Source organism: Pempheris klunzingeri, chromosome 19, assembly GCF_042242105.1.
Source record: "Pempheris klunzingeri isolate RE-2024b chromosome 19, fPemKlu1.hap1, whole genome shotgun sequence".
In the NCBI taxonomy this organism is placed as follows: domain Eukaryota; kingdom Metazoa; phylum Chordata; class Actinopteri; order Acropomatiformes; family Pempheridae; genus Pempheris; species Pempheris klunzingeri.
The window spans coordinates 6,144,660-6,163,310 of NC_092030.1; the positions used below are offsets into that span (position 1 = coordinate 6,144,660).

The 18,651-nt window shown below is 38.8% G+C and overlaps 1 protein-coding gene across 1 annotated transcript in view; it reads right to left on the reverse strand.

The window, feature by feature from the left end:
• whrna (whirlin a) overlaps nucleotides 1-18,651 on the reverse strand; it is a 112,365-nt gene that overhangs the window by 32,553 nt on the left and 61,161 nt on the right. Inside the window, exon 4 of the mRNA XM_070850833.1 lies at nucleotides 907-1,190. Coding sequence (XP_070706934.1) covers nucleotides 907-1,190 — 284 coding nt within the window. The remainder of the gene's footprint in view (nucleotides 1-906; nucleotides 1,191-18,651) is intronic.

The following is an 18,651-nucleotide window of genomic DNA, read 5'->3' on the forward strand; positions in this document are numbered from 1 at the left end:
TAAACGTTAAATACCTTTTATGGCCTTATATAGTTTGTCTTGGAAAATCAGAGAGGAATAACAAGTTCTGAGATGTTGGGCTGGTGGGTTGTGCATTATTGAGTTGATGAGAAAATTTGTCTGGCATTTACATCAGACTTTAATTTTGTTGCTGGGGTTAACATGTGTTCCAGGTCATAAGCTGCAGATGATTTGCTCAGGTGTGGCATTTTGACAAGAGCTGTGGCAGGTTGCCAACAGAGCTGTATATTGCTTTTTTTCTGCAAAAAGGAGCAAACAAGAGAGGGCCATCTGCCATCTGATCACATTAGGCTGTTAAAGACTGTGGTCTAAGACAGAGAGGATGTTTTTTTAATGTTCTCTTCATTATCTCTTGGAAGTCTTTTTCCTGCGGCACTGCTCTCAAGTTCTAGGTTTCTTTATTGTGCCAGTTTTCATAGCTGAAATTAGCATAGTTTCAATTTTGTTACATTGGTTTAAAAAGAAGGAACCTTTATGAAGGCATACAGTATAACAAAACTCTTCTAGCTCCAGCCTCATAATTAGGGTACAAACTTAAGCAAAATAAATAAATAAATAAAACAAAATCAAGCTATTCCTTTAGCATTTTGAAAACAATCTATTTTCATTCACTGCCATTTTATGTTGTCTTTTTGTTCATGTGCTTTCTGTGTAACTGTTTATAAATTGAAGTGTTCTTGCGTGAGTAGACTTCAGAAGGCCATTTACTGATAATACTCAATGACTGAAAGAAATGTAATTTAAATGACAGTAATTTCACGTTGTTTTGATTTCTCTGTTGTTGTTGAGACAGTGAAAACTGTCATTAATAAGCCTGGATCTAGATCTACTTATTTCAAACAGTTTGGGTTGGGACCAGATTTTTTGGGCCCCTTCAAAACTCACCCTGCCATGCTGCTGTTGGCGGAGCTCTCTGCAATCTGCGAGCTAGCGATCCATTTGGTCTCACCCACCACTGTCCTAGCGTGCGGCAGGCGGCCCACATCTTTCACGGTCATCATCAGGTGCCTCGATGACTTTAGGACCCTGACGGCTTCGTCGTGCGGAATGCCCAGAAAGCTGCGACCATTCACCTCCAAGATCTGGTCGCCGACCTGTGGGGAGGGGAGGGCACACACAGGCGTGGCGGGGTGGACTGAGCAAGGCGGCGAGGACAGACCAGGCAGAGACTGTCACATGCATAGGTTCATAGGTCAAAGGTCGGAGAGAGGTACACGTAACAGATGGAGGTGGTGGAAGTGTGTAAAATGTTTAATGGATCAGAGTGAGATAATTAGGTCGTGGGTTTCTTGTTAAAAGTTGTGACTTTCTCAGGTTGAGTGGCAAACAGAAATAATTACACAAAGATGAAAGCAGTCGCTGCTCACTGACAGGTTCAAGATCAGAACTGTTTAATATATAATTGAAAAGGCTTTTACAGGTAATTTCACCTGCAATCAAAGGGGTGAGCCTGGAGGCAGCGGGAGAAGGAGCATAATGATGTCCATACTAAACACCACCTTGGACCGTACCTCCTGTCTCTAATAATGAGCTGATGTAATGTAACTTTAACCTCTAGTTTAGGGCCCTTCATCTGTGCTGAATAAAGCACCATATCAACCTCAGACTGCACTTTTCTACTTGATCTATATGCCTGCATCACTTGTCTTTATCTCACTGCTATCAGTCATGTCTCAAACATATTGTGTTCATACTGTTCTGTATGTGTGCACATAAACATGGATAACTTTCTGTACAAGTGCTCCATGTTTGAGGTATAAAATCTGTCTCAACAAAGAGCAGGATGGTCTGGATCTAAAGGCAATAATGTCATGTAGTTTGGTCATCTTACTGCCTTACACTGACTCTGTTAACTTTATCTGTCACCATAACTGTGTAATAAATTAGTCACAGAAGATGGGCTCATCACTCCCCTTTTCTAAAACAGCACAGAGTCACTGGTCTTGTAAATTACTTTGTCTGGCATTTAAGCTTGATATAGTGTTTAGCATTTTTAAAAAGTCCCCAAATGTCATGTTGTGTCTCTTTGTTTTATTCCCATTTTATTCTGGTCACCCAACCGAACTTCACAATCATTTTAAATGTTCTCTCAGAGCAGCAGCCAATGCAAGCTAGAGATTAAAGACATTTAGAATCTCATAGGTCTCAGTTTCTTGGGTGTTTTCCAACAACCTGAGGTGACCCAGCACCACATCTGTCACTGCTAACGCACAGCAGCACTTCTGCAGCACATCTGAGGCAGCTGAGGACACATAACCACCTTCCACCTTCCAAACTTGTATTTACAAATGCAATCAATCAATCAATCAATTAATCAATCAATCAATCAATGCAAACAGGCCCCATTACAGCCAGAACATACACTGCTGCCAAAGCAAATACTTCTCATAAACACTCATTTGTGCTGTCAGGCTGAGCTGAAGCCTTAGGGATGAAAGACAGATTTTAAAACAGATTAGAAGCTGATTGTTCTTGTTTGCATTACAAAATGGCAAGAACAAGAGACAATAATCTGGTTCTTATGAAGTTTTTCCAGCCTTTGATAACCTTGGAGCTCAGTTTGGTGTATCAGTCTGGATTTTACACAGCTTGAAAGCACACATGGCTACAGTATGAACATACAAAAGAAGAAGCAGGCACACAAACACATCACCATTCTTCTTCTTTCTGTTAGTATCTGTCTGAGGAGAAATGGCATTCTGAATTCAGTGGTCATGAAAAACAACATATCATCATATGGCTTTGTTTTTTGTGCTTTTGTGTAACAGACAGATGTTTCCAAACCATGCTCAGCAAATCTGCCAGCTGTTATCTGTAAACTACCTGTATGTGACTTCAGAAAGCATTCATTCAACTTAAGTTAAATAGATTGAATATATATAAAAATAAAAATAATGTAATCATTTTCTTTGCTATGACAATCCAAATTGAGATTCTCTAGAATCTGACAGGCGTATTTCACAGCAGACATGTTGACTTGTCACAGCGGGAAAAGCACAGGTGCTACTAATAACATTAACGATGGCTCGCTATTTTCCTGCCATCCATTATCTAGCAAGGAAGCCGAAGTACCCAGAGAAAACCCACGCAAGCACAGAGAGAACATGCAAACTCCACACAGAGAGGCCCCAGGGAAGCCAGAACCTTCTTGTTGTGAGGCAAATGGTAAATGGTCTGTATTTGTTTAGCGCCTTTCTAGTCATTTCAACCACTCAAAGCGCTTTTACATCACATCCTCATTCACCCATTCACACATCATGAATCTAAGTTGGAGGAGACTATTCTTTCACACACATTCACACAAAGAGAAGCTGTGCCTCAGAAGCAAGTTGGTTCAGTGTCTGAGCCACAGCCGCCCCAACAGCGCCAACAACCGCACCACAGTGCCGCCTTCTATGTATCCACAAAACAGTGCCCTAAAAACTTGGAATGGAACATAAAATGCAGTGTTCATAGCAGAGCAAGACAATGACCTGAAGCGTTCATGACAATGCTAGAGAGGCCACGAGATAAGTCTCTACATGTACTTAGTCAAGGCTGGATTTGAAAGATCCTGCTGGGAAAAATCCAGGAGCTTGTTGAGACAGAAGCTGTGAGGCTGTAACTGCTGACAAAAGAGCCCCTACAAGCTACTGAATGACTGCTCTGAATGCTTATGTGCATGAGAGATTTCAGTTCTTGATTAATGCCAGTATACATCAGGATACTTCACTGCTGTGCCCCACCCAAGATGACATAAGACACAAGTGTACATCATAAAATGAATGATTTGTTTTCAGGATCCTGGGACGTTTCATGCTGGCTCACTGTCACACTGCCATGTCTTTTTTTGGACTTTCTGACAGAGTGCAGGCATGAATTTAGACTAGATTTATGCACAAATTAAAGATGTAAATAAAACCACATCGATGGAAATATATCTAGTCATATACTGTATTTGTGCCATGGTGTTATATACCCTTGTATGCCTTTTCTATTTGAGGCCCAGTTCATATCTTGGCCTGTGCCACTGTATCAGTCCTGTAGTTAGTTAAAGCACCGCGGTGTGTCAGCACCAGTTAATCAAGTGAGATTATTTGCACCTGTTGTATTTGGCAAATGAATGGAACTTTGATTCTGACTGTAATTACATGTTGATTAAGTTTTATGACCCTGTGAGTCTCATTCAAAAGCACACTGTTAATTACAGAGGGACCAATTAGCGAATGCCAATTTGTTGTATTAATCTTCCTAAGAATTTCTCTATTATTATAATGGTTCGGGACAGATCAATCAATATGTAGTTATTTGTGGTGTTCTTTGATCATTTACTCAAAAAAACTCAAAACACACAAAACACTAACAACCACACAATGTATGCGGACGCAGCAGATATCCACACACACGCAGATTTATGTGATTAAATTGAGTCACTTATCTGTGCTGCTGCATCTCCTGCCGACATCAAGCAACCATTGACGTCTCTCCTTCCCTCTCTATCTTCTCATTATTCTGTTCCTCCATGCTCCCTCCTCTCCCTCATTACACTTCTGTTTGAAAGTAGATGGGCCCTGTCCTGAGTCACAAGCATTCAATGATTTTATTATTATTATTTATCAATCTCTGTGTCGCACCAGAGACGCTGCCGCAGCGCTGCATTCTGGGCAATTAAACAGCAAACAGTGGCAATGATGTTTATGATTAAAGCTTTAATCAATGCTGCTGCTTAATAATAACACATTCATCAAATAGTGAGGGAACCTCACTACTCAGGCAGCAGAGTGTTCGATTGACCAAAGTGAAATACCTCACACACTTTTAAACTCCCACTTATAAACCCTTTACATCCAGAATTATTCTGGATGTAAAAGGTTTATAGGTGACTGAGGATTCACCAGGACCTGGCAGGAGGAGGCACAAGTGTGTAGTAAAGTGTTTCTGCTGTTTCATAGGGACTCTATGGATTCATTCAGGGAAGTGAGTAGAATTAAACAAGCTACCATTACTGTGGTGGCATCTCATTTGTTATGTGGAAAGGAGTTTCAAAGCTTTTGTACTGCTTTTGCCAATAAATATGAGCAGATTAACCCGACACATGTTGAAATATAGTCATCAAAGCGCTGTATGAAGGGTTAGGGCTGGTGATATTGAAGAAAAATATAGAACAACACCAGAACTCGAAACACCAGAAGATGTAAAAGCAAAAACAAAAACAAACTGTAATGCAATTTTAATAGATGCCTTGATGGCACTTCATGAACTCCTTTTCATGTATCTCCATGAAATAAAAATGCTTCATCTAACTGACAGCACAGAAAATAATTCCTCCTTTACAAATTAGTTTGAATTTCTTGTAATTACACAGGATGCATAGATTGCAAGTTTGTTGATTTAAATGTACTAAATGACTCATGTCAATGCCGGTCAAAAGTGGTAATTTTTTGCCCCTCAAATCTTAAGTCTTATGTAATCTAAGTCTAATGTTTTGAGGCTGACTTTGAGGCACTCACAAAGGCTACTTTCATTCATCAGAGGGGGCAATTACTGAGTGAGATCAATTCAGCTGTCTGCTTTGTAAAGTCACTGAACCTGAATGTGTGCGGACTATACGCCACTGCAGTAAAGGAGTAGCACTAGAGCGTATAATACACTAACCAACTAAAAGATGAATCTACAGGCACCGCAACTTAATCCGCAATAGTAACACTAATAAACTTGTAAACTCGGCAATATAAGTGACAGGGTGACTAACAAACAGGCAGTAAAAAGATTAAGCCAAGAAACTACAGAACCGCTTACAGTCATTTTCTTTCTCCACTGTGCTGCCTTGGAAATAATCCTTAAAAGAAGAAAATTCTCTCCTTTTGTAGGCAGATTTAAATGCAAATGAAAGTGCATCACTCGGCAAGTGGTAAGTTATGAATTATATCCCCTTTTCTGCTCACACTAATGGCTCCTGTTCTGGCTCCTTCCTCAGCTTTCTTTCTTTCTGCTTCTACCTGATGACTTTGTGATCACAGGAACATTGCAGCCCAGTCGGTTGATCTTCTTAAGAACGGTTAGCTTTGATCAACTATAGGAAGTAGACTTCACAAACACTTGTTGCTTATTCATTGGAAATCTAATTTTGTAACAGTCATCCGAACACCTTAAACATAGCATGTTCAAACAATTTTAATCTTTATTTACTCTTTTACGGTGGAAATCCAGAACTTCCATCACGTTGCTCTCTCATAACACTTAACAGAATAGGTATAAAAGGTTGCTGATAATTGGAATCAGCCATTTTAGCCATTTTCTATTTTTAAACATTAAAACATGATGTGAAAGAAAGCAAAATCCAACACATGGGTGATGCAATAAGATGAAGATTATTTCCATCTATTTTTAAACAGTGGAGTATGGAGAGTGGCTACCTCAAGAGAATAATAAGATTTTCTGTTTTAGCAAATTCCAACACTCAGATGGATATATGAGGTCAATAAAGTTTTGATTATGTATCCACATCAGTACTGTATTGCATAAATTCAAGTATGTTTTCCATCACTGCTGCAGAGCAGTGATATAACGCTGAAGCAGCAAGCGGACACGCAATTAGATTCCCTCTGAATTGCTCTACTCGAGCTGTTTGATTGGGACTAATGTCAAAGATTCTTCTGACGTTATCAGAGCTCTGTGATGAACAGTATGGGTCAGACAGTTCAGGGCTGAATGGTGGTGGACACACAGATGGGAGATAGAGGGATAAAGTGGCAGCTCCAGACCACTGATCTCTAAAGCTACACTAAAAACAGTAAAGCTATGTTATCTGGTCCTTTGGCACTTCTTTTACTTAAATGCTTCCCTTTATCCAGCTGTCTTTCTCAGCTCTTTGTGTGTGTGTGTGTGTGTGTCCAGAATCTGTCTGGATCTGGGAGACTGCAGCTCAAACTTAGACTAATATTTATTTTGAGTGATTTTGCTTTTTTTTTTTTTTAAATGATTTTTACAATAACCTTTCTTTTAGACTACAGTAAAGAAAATCTTCTAATTAAGTTATTTTTAATCTCTGGAATCTTATTTTCCTTTTCCCTCAGAAGATGTTTTTATTCATTTTACAGAAACCTTACAGGAATAATGTTTGTGGAACTACGTAGGTTACAGAAAGAGATAATTGTGATAATTTAGACATTTTTTCCGGTACAGTCTAATTACATGCTCACAATATACATGCCTCTATTTGTAGTTTATCAAAGTGCAACTTAAAGGGCAATTTTATTTGGACATTTTATACTTACGACAATTTTAAAGGGTAATGCAGGATTTAATATGTTTTAAGACAGAAGGCAGAAGGGCAGAAGGAGAAAGTGCCCGTTTTCCGCAAAGCTCCTAAAAACGCTCTTTTTTTAAACAAACACAAGGTGGTAATAGGTGGTAGTGAGTCCGAGCAGTCATGTTACACTGAGTTGGTGTTTATTCAGTCGGTTTTATTTGCATTTCACCATGCAGGTTGCACAAATTCTAACCCATCAGAACAAGGAGCAGGGAAAGCAGGGAAAGCAGGAAAAGGAAAGCTGCTAGCTTTGTTGGCCGGGTGCCTCTTGTGCAGGTGAAGCGAGGCGCTTCACTGCTTCATCTGTTAGGAAAAACGTGTTTATTTGTGGCGCGCATTATAGACCGGAGGATTATCTTCGCAGTGATATGATGGAAATTAGGATGGGATTTGGAAGCCAAGATCCTCTAAGACTGAAAGCTGCTGCCGTTCCTTCAGTGCACACAGCGGCTACACCGCAAGCTTCTGATTCTGCCGCTGCAGCAGGTGGTGGTCACAGATCTGTCAGAGACTCAGCTCAATGAAAACATGCACTGTGCACACATTGATGTACACATTGATTGGAAGGGGTCTCCAACAGTTAGCAGGTAGAAACGAAACCTCTTGCTTTTCTTTTGCCAGTTGTTAAAATCACTCTTGTAACTGTTATCATCATCTATCTAGAGTTACTCTGTAACTCTGTCCCAGTGCTTATACCTTTACCTTCTTAAATGGGCAGAACTTGTAATGGACTGGATTTTGTTGATGAACTGCAACTTGTTACAGATTGAAAAGAGACATGGAGACACATGGAGAGTGCTAAAGTCCAGACGTCTACCTTCAATTTGAGACCATCACTGGAAATGAATAAACCTCGGACACTTTCTTGCATCGTAGTAGTAGTACTTGCATCTTTATCTTTCTTTGTAACATCTGTTGTTTTCCTTTATTATTTTTGCAGCATTTTGAATGATTTTCTCTTTGTGCTATTTGTTCTTCCTGTTTAATTTCTCTCCTCATCTAAACCTTCTGTCTTCCTTTGTATTTCCCTCATTCTTCCACCTCATCCTTCTTCCTTCCACCAACTTTTGCTCCCTCTAATTATATTTTTCCTCCTTTGTCCTGACTCCCAGGCTCCACTGCAGGGATTCCCCTCTGCACTTCCGTAACAGCTCCTCTGAAACTCCTAAACACTTATCATGCTGCATTTTGTGTTACATCACAAGCAAAGCAGACTTCACAAGTTAGGGAGGTTCAGCTAATCCTCACACAGCAGAGTGTAGTAATGAGAAAGAGATCCAGCATTGATTGTTTTCTGTCGTACTGACTCAGACTATGATGCTTTATTAAAAAGGTCATCACATATTTCAAATTGACAAACACACTCCAGAAAGCAAATAAGTATTGTCCTCTGAAGTCACAGCTTTCAATAACAGCTTATTCTTACAACTTTTATGAATTACTTATCATTCATGACATGTAGGACTGAAAGAATAGAGCCCAGCCATGTGTATCAGCTTTAAACTTTTTAAAGGTTAAGTCTTTATACTAAGTAGAGCCAGGGCTGTAATAATCCTTAAATACTACACTTTTGTGGACCGCCTCAGTCTGACACAAATTGAATTCAGTGAGTTTTAATTTCTATACGATGTGTGAAATGCCTACATCATACAGACAAGTTATTACAATGTGCATAAAATGGTATTTTCACTCATAATAGAAATAAAACAGATGATATCTGATTATGTAAATGATTATTCATACCAGTTTTACACCTGTTTTTCACATGATTAACTAAAAAAAGATATTTCCTAATCAATGATGCATGATTCAAAGATGCTTTAGTCTAAATACATTTTGCAGAAATAATGATTACAATCGATAAATGTTTTTACATTTTTTTAAAACATTCTGTAGATTAAAATTAGGGGAGAGGCATCTTAATCATGAATGTAACAGCAGACTGAGGTGTTCAGTTGGTTCACCCCACCAAATTCTTGGCTTCTCGTATAAACTCTATCTTAATAAGAATTATGTTGGACTGTAAGGCAGAAAATAATGGGCTATTAGTTTAACTGTTGTATTGTAATCCGTCCCACCCTTTGTGTATTGTATGTCTAGACACCCACACTACATTTATATATTATATATGTTGATAAATGTAGTTGGAAAACTTTACACTGCTGCTGGTCTTTCAAAACAACTTGATTGGAGCAGGATGAACATCTTAATGATGCAACCCTGACAGCAGCGAAGCACAGTGCAGCGAGACAAGAAGAGTGAAATCTGAGTATATAAGCCTGACTGGCTGATCCTGCCTGAGCATGCTAATGACTCAACACACATCCAGACTGCATCGAATAATCTCTGCACAGCACACCTATGTGTTAAACTGCATTGTAGAGGCCCAGAGCTCAGATCGCTGTGAAGACAGTCAGACCATGTGTGTGAGAACAGCAAGACTCTTTCTGCTGCTTTTCTTTCTTTCTATCTATCTATTATATGAGCAAGAGTCTGTAAAGCTTCTTTTAAAGGTTTATGAACAGATACTCACAGGTGTTAATTAACAGATTATCAAAGTGTTTGCATTACCTGTTATGTCTGTTATGCTCTGCTTGGTCAATTAACCTTTAATGCTGAATGACTTATTTTCCAAGATATGCACTCATTAGTCAGTAGTCTTATTCAAGGCACATTATGAGTCACTGAATATTTCTATGTTGGGTGAAATGTTTGCCCCTGGAGATTCAAATATTTAATGATGTTCTCTTCGCCAGAGCTGCTCCTCGCGATCATAAATGTGGGTTCACCTTTATACAGTGTATGCAATTAGGCTGCCACTGCTGTGACTGGTTGGTGGATTCACTGTGTGTATAGACACCCTGAGGAATGGCTGTAGGGATGGTCAGTCTGAAATATGTAACTATTGTCCAACTAGTGGGTGGACTGTCACTGAATTTTGTAGAGAAATATATGGTCTCAGAGAATAAATCTTACTGACTTTTGCGCTAAAGGAAAAGTGCACCATGAGGTTGACGTTTGTGTTTAAATATCTTGACAGCTAATGGATGAATTGTTATGTAGACTCTTAGTCTAGTTAAAATGTATTGGTTCTTGTTTGTTAAAGGGTTTTTAACCATCCACTCGAGTGCCTGCAATTTAGGTTTTAAAGCAAGACTCTACATGTATGAAGCTACATTTTTTCATCTTTAAGATTGAAAATTGTTGATGAATAAATCCAGTTGATCAGCTTGGATCAGCTGATCTTGAATTTCTCACAGGAAGATCAGCAAATAAACATCCCCATCTGATTTTAAGACATAATAGTATGCAAACAATACTCTAGACTACATAAGGCTCTTGCCTCTCTATAGCCTGTAGACCTTTCCTCTTTGCATTGTTCATGGAGATTTGTCAAACTGCTCTCTCAAAAGCTTCCTGAAAAGAGCACAAAGCCTTAGAGAAATACATTTCCTCACCACAAAGGATTACAGAGGACACAGGTTGACATTAAAATAGAGCATTGAGTGAGGAGGTCTCCAGTTCTGACTTCTCAGGTTCAACTCTCAACTTGTTCCAAACAGTTCATGACTGTGATAAAGTCTGTTTTTTTGGCTCATTATCAAAGCATGACTGAAACCTTACAAGACCATCAACTAAATCCTTAATGAGAGTTTTAGCAGTTCAAAGCTCACCTAATGAGATCATGGACAAGTATGCTGATCACCTACTTTGAGTCGTAATCCTGTTAAACATTTCAAGCAATTCATTTCTTGCATTATATAAAGCTTTAGCAAAAAGGGTCATAACATAATTCTAATTTCTGTGGCAGCTAAGAGAACATTTCTGGGGTAGAGGTAGAGTGGGTCGTCCCTCAATCAGAAGGTCGGTGGTTCGATCTCCAGCTCATATGGGTCAGCGTGTCAAAGACACTGAATCCCAACTTGCTCCTGAAGCAGCTTCAGTGTGCGAATATGTGTGAAAGAATAGTCTCCTCCAACTTAGATTCCTCCTGTATGAATGATGAATGAGGATGTGACGTAAAATTGCTTTGAGTGGTTGAAATGACTAGAAAGGCTCTATACAAATACAGACCATTTACCATTTCGGTGTATCAACAGCAACACACACACAGCAGAGCACCAAGGACACAGCACCAGTGTGACACATTACTTAGGGATAATAAAACTAATGTTTATGTTAAACGATGTTATTATTGTTTTCTATCGTACATTGATTACATTACACAAGATCTGTAAGCTGCTTTCTGGCAGTGCCCAAGGCTCTGATTTACTGAACCAAAGTGTCTTTTACATGTTTACTGTACCATTCAAATTACTCTGCAGTAAACTTACATCATCTGTTCACTACCAAGTCTTTTTTGCTGTGTAGTGGCATTCATGCAAGTCTGCACAAGTAAGCTTGAAAGCAGTTCAGTCACACTCGCTGCTCAATCTGACAAACTATTGTACTGAGAATATTTCAAGATTTCTCTCTGTAAGAGTGAGTCACAACACTGAGTCGTGATAGAGACTTCTACCACAAATGTGGATCAATCATAACAAGGCAGTTTAATCTCATTCAGTGCGAAATATGAATATTCTGTAATGATCTGTTGAGGTTAATTTCGACCTTGATAATCAATCGTCCTAATCGGTTCCTCACTATAAGTGATGGAGTTTCACATGAATGTACAATATTCTGTCAAAGTTGCAGTTATTCTGAGATATCTGTGTTTTTTACGTGCTCTTCTGACTGGTTTGAAATGGATGGGTCTTTGGTAAACAGGGGGTGTCAGGTATACCCACAAACCCTTCTGAATTCAACAATATCAAAATCAGACTCAGATGAGGAGGCTGTAGGGCTTTTTGGTTATATTATCACTGAAATGCAACTGTCAATAAAATCTAATTACACCACAGAGTCCTGATGAGGCAGAGTTTTTGAGTGTTGAACGCTTATCAATTTATAACTGTGGGTGTATTTAATTTAATGTTATGCTCTGAGTTTACCTTCTGTGAGACATTTGCCTTGATAGTGTGTGGTGATTTAAAACTGTTTATCATACTTGCACTGAACCTGCCTCTATGGGTGCAGAGCCATCTTTTGTCCATGTTTGATTTGTCAAGCATTGTGTCATGAGTATGGCTGTCTTTCTGTACCAAAAATATGCTTTATGTTCCCTCCAAAATGAAAATAAAAAGGTATGTGTTACCACGGGGCACTCTCCAAAAACACCAAGAATGGCCAATCGAGTGAGCATTTGGTTCATCTGTGTTACTGGACATTGCCATGTGAGATGTGTGTGCTCAGTTACCAACTTAAATTCCACAGAAAACATGTAGTTTGCATGTATAAAACGCACCTTTCAGAGCCCACAGAGCTGTTTCTATTTGCCTCTGTCCCATTTGTATGACAGGGCAGTTGCTGAGATTTTGTCGTCTGTGCCAACAGATGCGATACAATTACTTGTGTTTGGCTCAGTAGGGCCATTGATGATGTGGAGAGAGCTCAGCAGGAGCAACATCACGGAACAGATGAGCCATATTCCTGCTTGCTTCCTTAGCCAGACTCCAAATGTGAGTATGTATTCACAGTACAGCAGGTGTGTGTTGAGTGTGAGTGACAATGTAAAGGAACAAACGGTTTTACAGAAAATTCCCAGTTCATGTATCTTTATCAATACAACAATAAAACTATATCAAATGTATCTATAAAATATTCACTGTCCTCACCTGCATCTGATGCTTAACAGTGCCATTATAGGTCGATTATACCATCAGTTCCTAACTGTCTTTATGTCCTCTCCCCCTCTCCACTGATCATAATCCAGACAGTGATTACAGTTCCTCCGAAACACATTTGTCAGCGTAGGTTAGTTCTATATGCACATACAGTATATCTAAGAACACAATGTTTGAAAGGGAGAAGAGAGAGAGAAGGACAAAACGAGAAAAAGAAGTGCATGGGCTAACTGGCATAGTTTTTATGTGAAGAACAGCAGTTGTTATTTACTCCTCAATGGTCCCTGGTGGTTTGGAAAATGAGGAGGCCCAGGTGCCTGTCAACAGGCCAGACTTTGATCAATGGGTCTCTGGGAAGCAATCACATTTTGTTCTGTTGTCTGTGTGGTCCACAGTTGGTGAATTCATATTCAAATCTTGTTTATTAAAGCAGGAAACAACATACTGCCTTTTCTTTTCTTCCAGCACTGTAGGGTTTTTTGTGTGTGAGCACACACTCATGTATCTATAATAAGTAGAAATAAGTGGCTTGCATTTCCTTTAAAGTGCTTTCCAGCTGTGCAGCCAGAAATAGTCTAATGTGGATCCCATTTCCACTTCAAGCAACAGAAACATGGAGGCAGAGTGTATGTATACCTGCATACTACTGAAGCATAGGGCATTGATATTTAATGTATGTGCTGTGGGGATCACTATGTTCGGTGTGAATATCAGTTTGTGAATTGTTTATCTTACAAGGACAGATACAAGCACAAGGACAATGAAAGCAAATGCCTGTTGCATCGTTTTGAATTATTTAGCTAATGTCAGCTAGTTGCTAATGCCTGTCCCTGGAGCAGGACAGTGCACACACACTTGGGGTTTGGTGCTCAGTAGTGTTTGTTGTTTCCTTTAACAAGGATTAAATTATTTGTATTATTCTTTTTTCTTTACCAGGCCACCAGGTTACTTCCATGTATATATTCAGCTATAACTGATTATATAGCATGGATTTTATGACTTTATTTTCATTATTCCTATGTGATTATTATGTAACATTCAAAATACGGCCGATAAGTACATGAGTAAATAAGTACATATAAGTACATAAAACACAATTGTATTTGTATATGACCTGTTCTATGCATGTCTCTTCTTCTATACAGTATGTACACGGGATCGTAGATACATATATGTTACATTATCACTTTACAATGAAAGACCTATTTTAAGAAAAATGTGTGTGTAATGTCGGACAGGTTTTCAAGGAATATAATGAATATACACTATGAAATTAAAGCTTGCACATACATTATTTGGATTTCTCACATCAGAAACCACCACCAAATGTATTAGTTTTTCTATTGGGATACTTAAACATGCAACAAATGACAAATAACTAATGAACAGGGCCCATGGGTGCAATCCTGGTTTTGTTTGTTTCTCTATGAAGGTTTTTTTTTTTAAGCTGTACTTATTTTAACCCTCAGCCTAAAACGCCCTGGGTAATACTTAAAATGTGAATGTTTGCACTGTCTGTATGTTTTACACTCATGATACTGTTTGTTCTCCTGGATTTTAATATTTCTGTTTATGTCTGTTAAATCCTGTTTTTATGTTTCCTTCAACAGCAGCAGCAGCAAGTTAGGAAAATTTCCCCTCAAGGGACAATGAATCTCTTTTCCTCCTCTACTTTGCCAACATTACATTAGCCTAAGTTGTCCTTATCAGCAGCTAAATGACATGTCATTTCTTACAAATCCTGTTACAAGATGTTTTCCTTTTAAGTATAATGCTGTTGACACATTTTCTTTTTCTTTCCTCTTGTACTCATTTACTGTAAAAACAACTTATGTAGGTATTCCTGTACACACAGCTACACCATTGTAGAGCATTGCTGTCATTCTGTCACACCATGCTTTATCATTATTCTGCTATCACAGCAAATAGTACAGCAAAGAGATGCTGAATCTGCAAAGGTCACTGCTCCAGGTATCACTGTATTTTAAAACAAATTTTAAATCCAAATTAATCCCCCTGCCGCGTGTTCAACCAACACTGTGATCAATGTGGTTGTATGCATCAGTCAGAAATTACAGTTAAAACACTATGGGATAGAAATGGAGCTCAACAGAATGATACAAACATTAATGTATGTGTAATAAAACACAAAAAGGCAAGTGTGGCTTTGATTAACTTAATCTCTTCTGTGCTACAAGAGAAGAGAAAACTTGAAAGTCAGTTGCACACCACATAGGTTTGCTACTCATTGTACAGCACCTTTAACCCCCTATATTTGAAGAGTCAGGCTTGTAGTCACAAAACAAGGAGCTACCGAGCTGAATATGATGAGATGGTGACCTAAATTATTTTTAGATTACCAGATTACTTTCCAGACAATTGGAGGATAAAATAGCACATACAGTCAATCATGGTACAGAATGGTGAGAAAATGAGATTTGCATTTCCAAGTTAAATATCATTTTATGCCAGTAATTTTTTTAGATTGGATTACAAAGTACCTTCAGTGGGAGCTCAGAAATGTGACTCTGAAAAGAGTATGGGGATGCATCAGTCCTGTCTAAGAGACTCAGTGTCATCAAGATTACTTTTATGGAATTTCTGTTTTACTAACCACTCAAAGTGAGGACGCAGAAAAGATTGGTAAGATGAAATGTACCACAGCGACAAACAGATCCAGGTACATTTCATACCCATTATGGCAGAGCCAACAGGCCAGCCCAGGCTGCTATTTTAGATTCTATTTTATAACCTTTTATCTCTGTCTATGAACTGGAAGTAAAGTGAATCAAACTTCATTTTCTCCTGATCCTTTCAGTGGCTTTACATGATGGCTGTGTTTGATGATGCGTTTTGACTGAGTAAAAGAAAAGGGAGCAACTCTCTTTAACATCAAAGGCTGGTCGGCATCAAATATGATCAAAGATGATCCTTAATTCTCTGACACCTTTTTATAAGCCGGAAGAGTTCAACTTTTGTTTTCAATCACAAAGTAGTATCAAACCTTTAATGTCATCAAGGCTTTCTAAATAATGGCTTGGTAGAATTTTTGGGGAACGTATACTATATTATTGTCAGTGAAGAAATGGAAACACTGAATTTACTGTTTGCATAGTATGACCACAGGAAAGAATTTAATAGAAAAAAAAAAATGAAACGAAATCCTGAGAGGTCCAAGCATTATGTCTCCTGAGTATGAGTTTTTTGTTACTGTTATCTTGACACAAGGTTTCCATTTCATTTCAGTATCCTGGCTGTTATTCTGACAATCACTGGAGCATTTGGAGCATACAGGTCGCACAAGGACTGAACTTGTGTGCTGTCAGCAACTAAGACATTGTTAAAATTCCTTATGTTGCAATAAAGCTTCTTCATTCTCTAACTGGCTAATACAAGATCGTTTAAGCAATGTATTCTGGTTAGAGAGAAACACACACACAACCTTGTTGCTCGCCAACTCCTTTTTTTTTTCCTGATTTGTATTGTGCCCTTTCAGCAGGATTGCTCTATCATCAGAGAGGATGGAAAATCACCTCTGTGCAAATTGAAAATACTTGGCCTTAATCCATCTACGTGCTTGGCACTCTCTTTATTCAGTCAGACATGGTCTATGTGTGTACACAGTTTATACGTGTAGGTTTTTGTGTGTTTGCACTTAAATTTAAAAAGCGAGGCTGAATGCATTTATTCTAACTTTCATCTCCATAATCATTTGTTTACCAAACACTGGATGAACCTACAACTATAGGAGGCAGAATTTGAATGCTGCCCAGTTTGTCTGGTTACCATCATATGTTGACATCAAAGTAGGCATGACCTTTTTCCCTCAGCTTTAATTGAATTAAACTGGACCAGGCAGATGTCAACAGAAGGGCACTGGGCAGGGCTGACCTTTCTCTTTCAGACTGCAGTCAGTGAGCAGAAGTACAATAGAGGGGATTTTAGTGACTAGATAAGTCTCTCCTTCAGTCATCCAAACTTACACTATACTCAAAAGCGTTTACACATACTGTTCTTGCTGCAGAGTTACATAAATGCTACGCACTTGTCAAAATTCAACAACAAAGGTTTTTACGAGACTTCCCGCCAACAGAGGCAGCAGGAGAGCAAAGCGATATGATAACATTTACACAGCAATGCTTTCATTTTCTCTAATACTGAAGGACACGGCAGTGACATCTTGGTGGTGTGATGATTATAGAAGCCTGGGAGCGATATAAGCCATCCATCATAGTCATACTAGCCAGATGAAAAACCAGCGTATAGACAGAGACGGTGAAGATAGTCTGCTGCAGGGTAAGGCGCTGGAGCGTAAGCACCACCTTCAGGGACCGTGGTGAGGAAGCATCTTCTCCTGCTGAGCACCGACAGTCAGAGACGTCTTTAGCTTGTACGAGTCTGTGCCCGGAGGATGTTTGTGACACTATTTATGATGCAAAATCCCCGTGAGTTATGACATAAAGGGCAGCTGCATGGCTCTTTTTATGATTTAAAAGAAACCCCAAAAAACAAGAAAAACTTTGAATAGGAAAAAAGTGTTTCATACCAAAGCTGAACAGATCACTTGTATTGATTCTCTGGTTTCAAAGTCTTGGTTCTGCTTGATTCTGATGATAACGACAAATACTGTCATGGCATCACTCAGCAATCTCTTCATATGAAAATAAAGATTTATTCCTTAAAGAAAGCAGATATATTGCACTGTTTCTGGGCACTCACTGAATATCATAATCAGTATTGTTCATTAACACTGTACAGAAATGACCCACTGAATCATGAAAAAACACAGTTCATCATTGTAAAGCCTGTTAATTATTACTAAAATATTCCTGTCATATCTCTGTCAGGAGATTATCAAACACCCACAGCAGGATCACCACACCCAGCCTGATGGAAGTAATCCACACAGTAACCTGCCAAACAGCAACAATACTAACATCACCTCGGTGCCATGGAGACCGCACACCATGGATCGCACTTATTGATTAATAAGACTTTACACCGTAAAACAACAGCGGCAAAAATAGTGACTTCACTGTAAATAACACTACAGTATGATTACATCAGCAGTGTTGCTGGCTCATCCTTTGCGAAAACATTAGCAAAGATATTTGCAGTCACAAGGCACCAGACCTAACTAGTTTATCTATTAGTTCATCTGTTACTTTCACCCTTGCAAACAGAGAAACACACAGACAAAAGCATCCTCTTTACTTCCCTTTGTCTGTGTGTTTCTAAACTCTAAGATGATAAACTGTTCAGTTAACTTCAAACAAACTAAATACAAATTAAGGTCCAGTTTTAGATTCCCTTTCTTCTGTTTCATACGTCATACTGAAAAATTACAGGAACGCACAACAAGATTTAAAAAGAAAAACCTCTCTGCCTTATCAGGTCTGAGCACCAGATTTCTGCTGCCTTTCCATTCTTTCCAGTATTTTAGCATTTGTAGATCTATTATCAGAACATCAATCAAATTCCACATAAGATCACTTTAACACACAATAATCAAGCTAAGCTAAGTGTAATCCTTCCCTCCACAAACATCTGTCACCACCTCCTACATCATCCGCTGCTTCACAAGCAAGCACAAGGTGTTGTGTAACCGTTTGATTC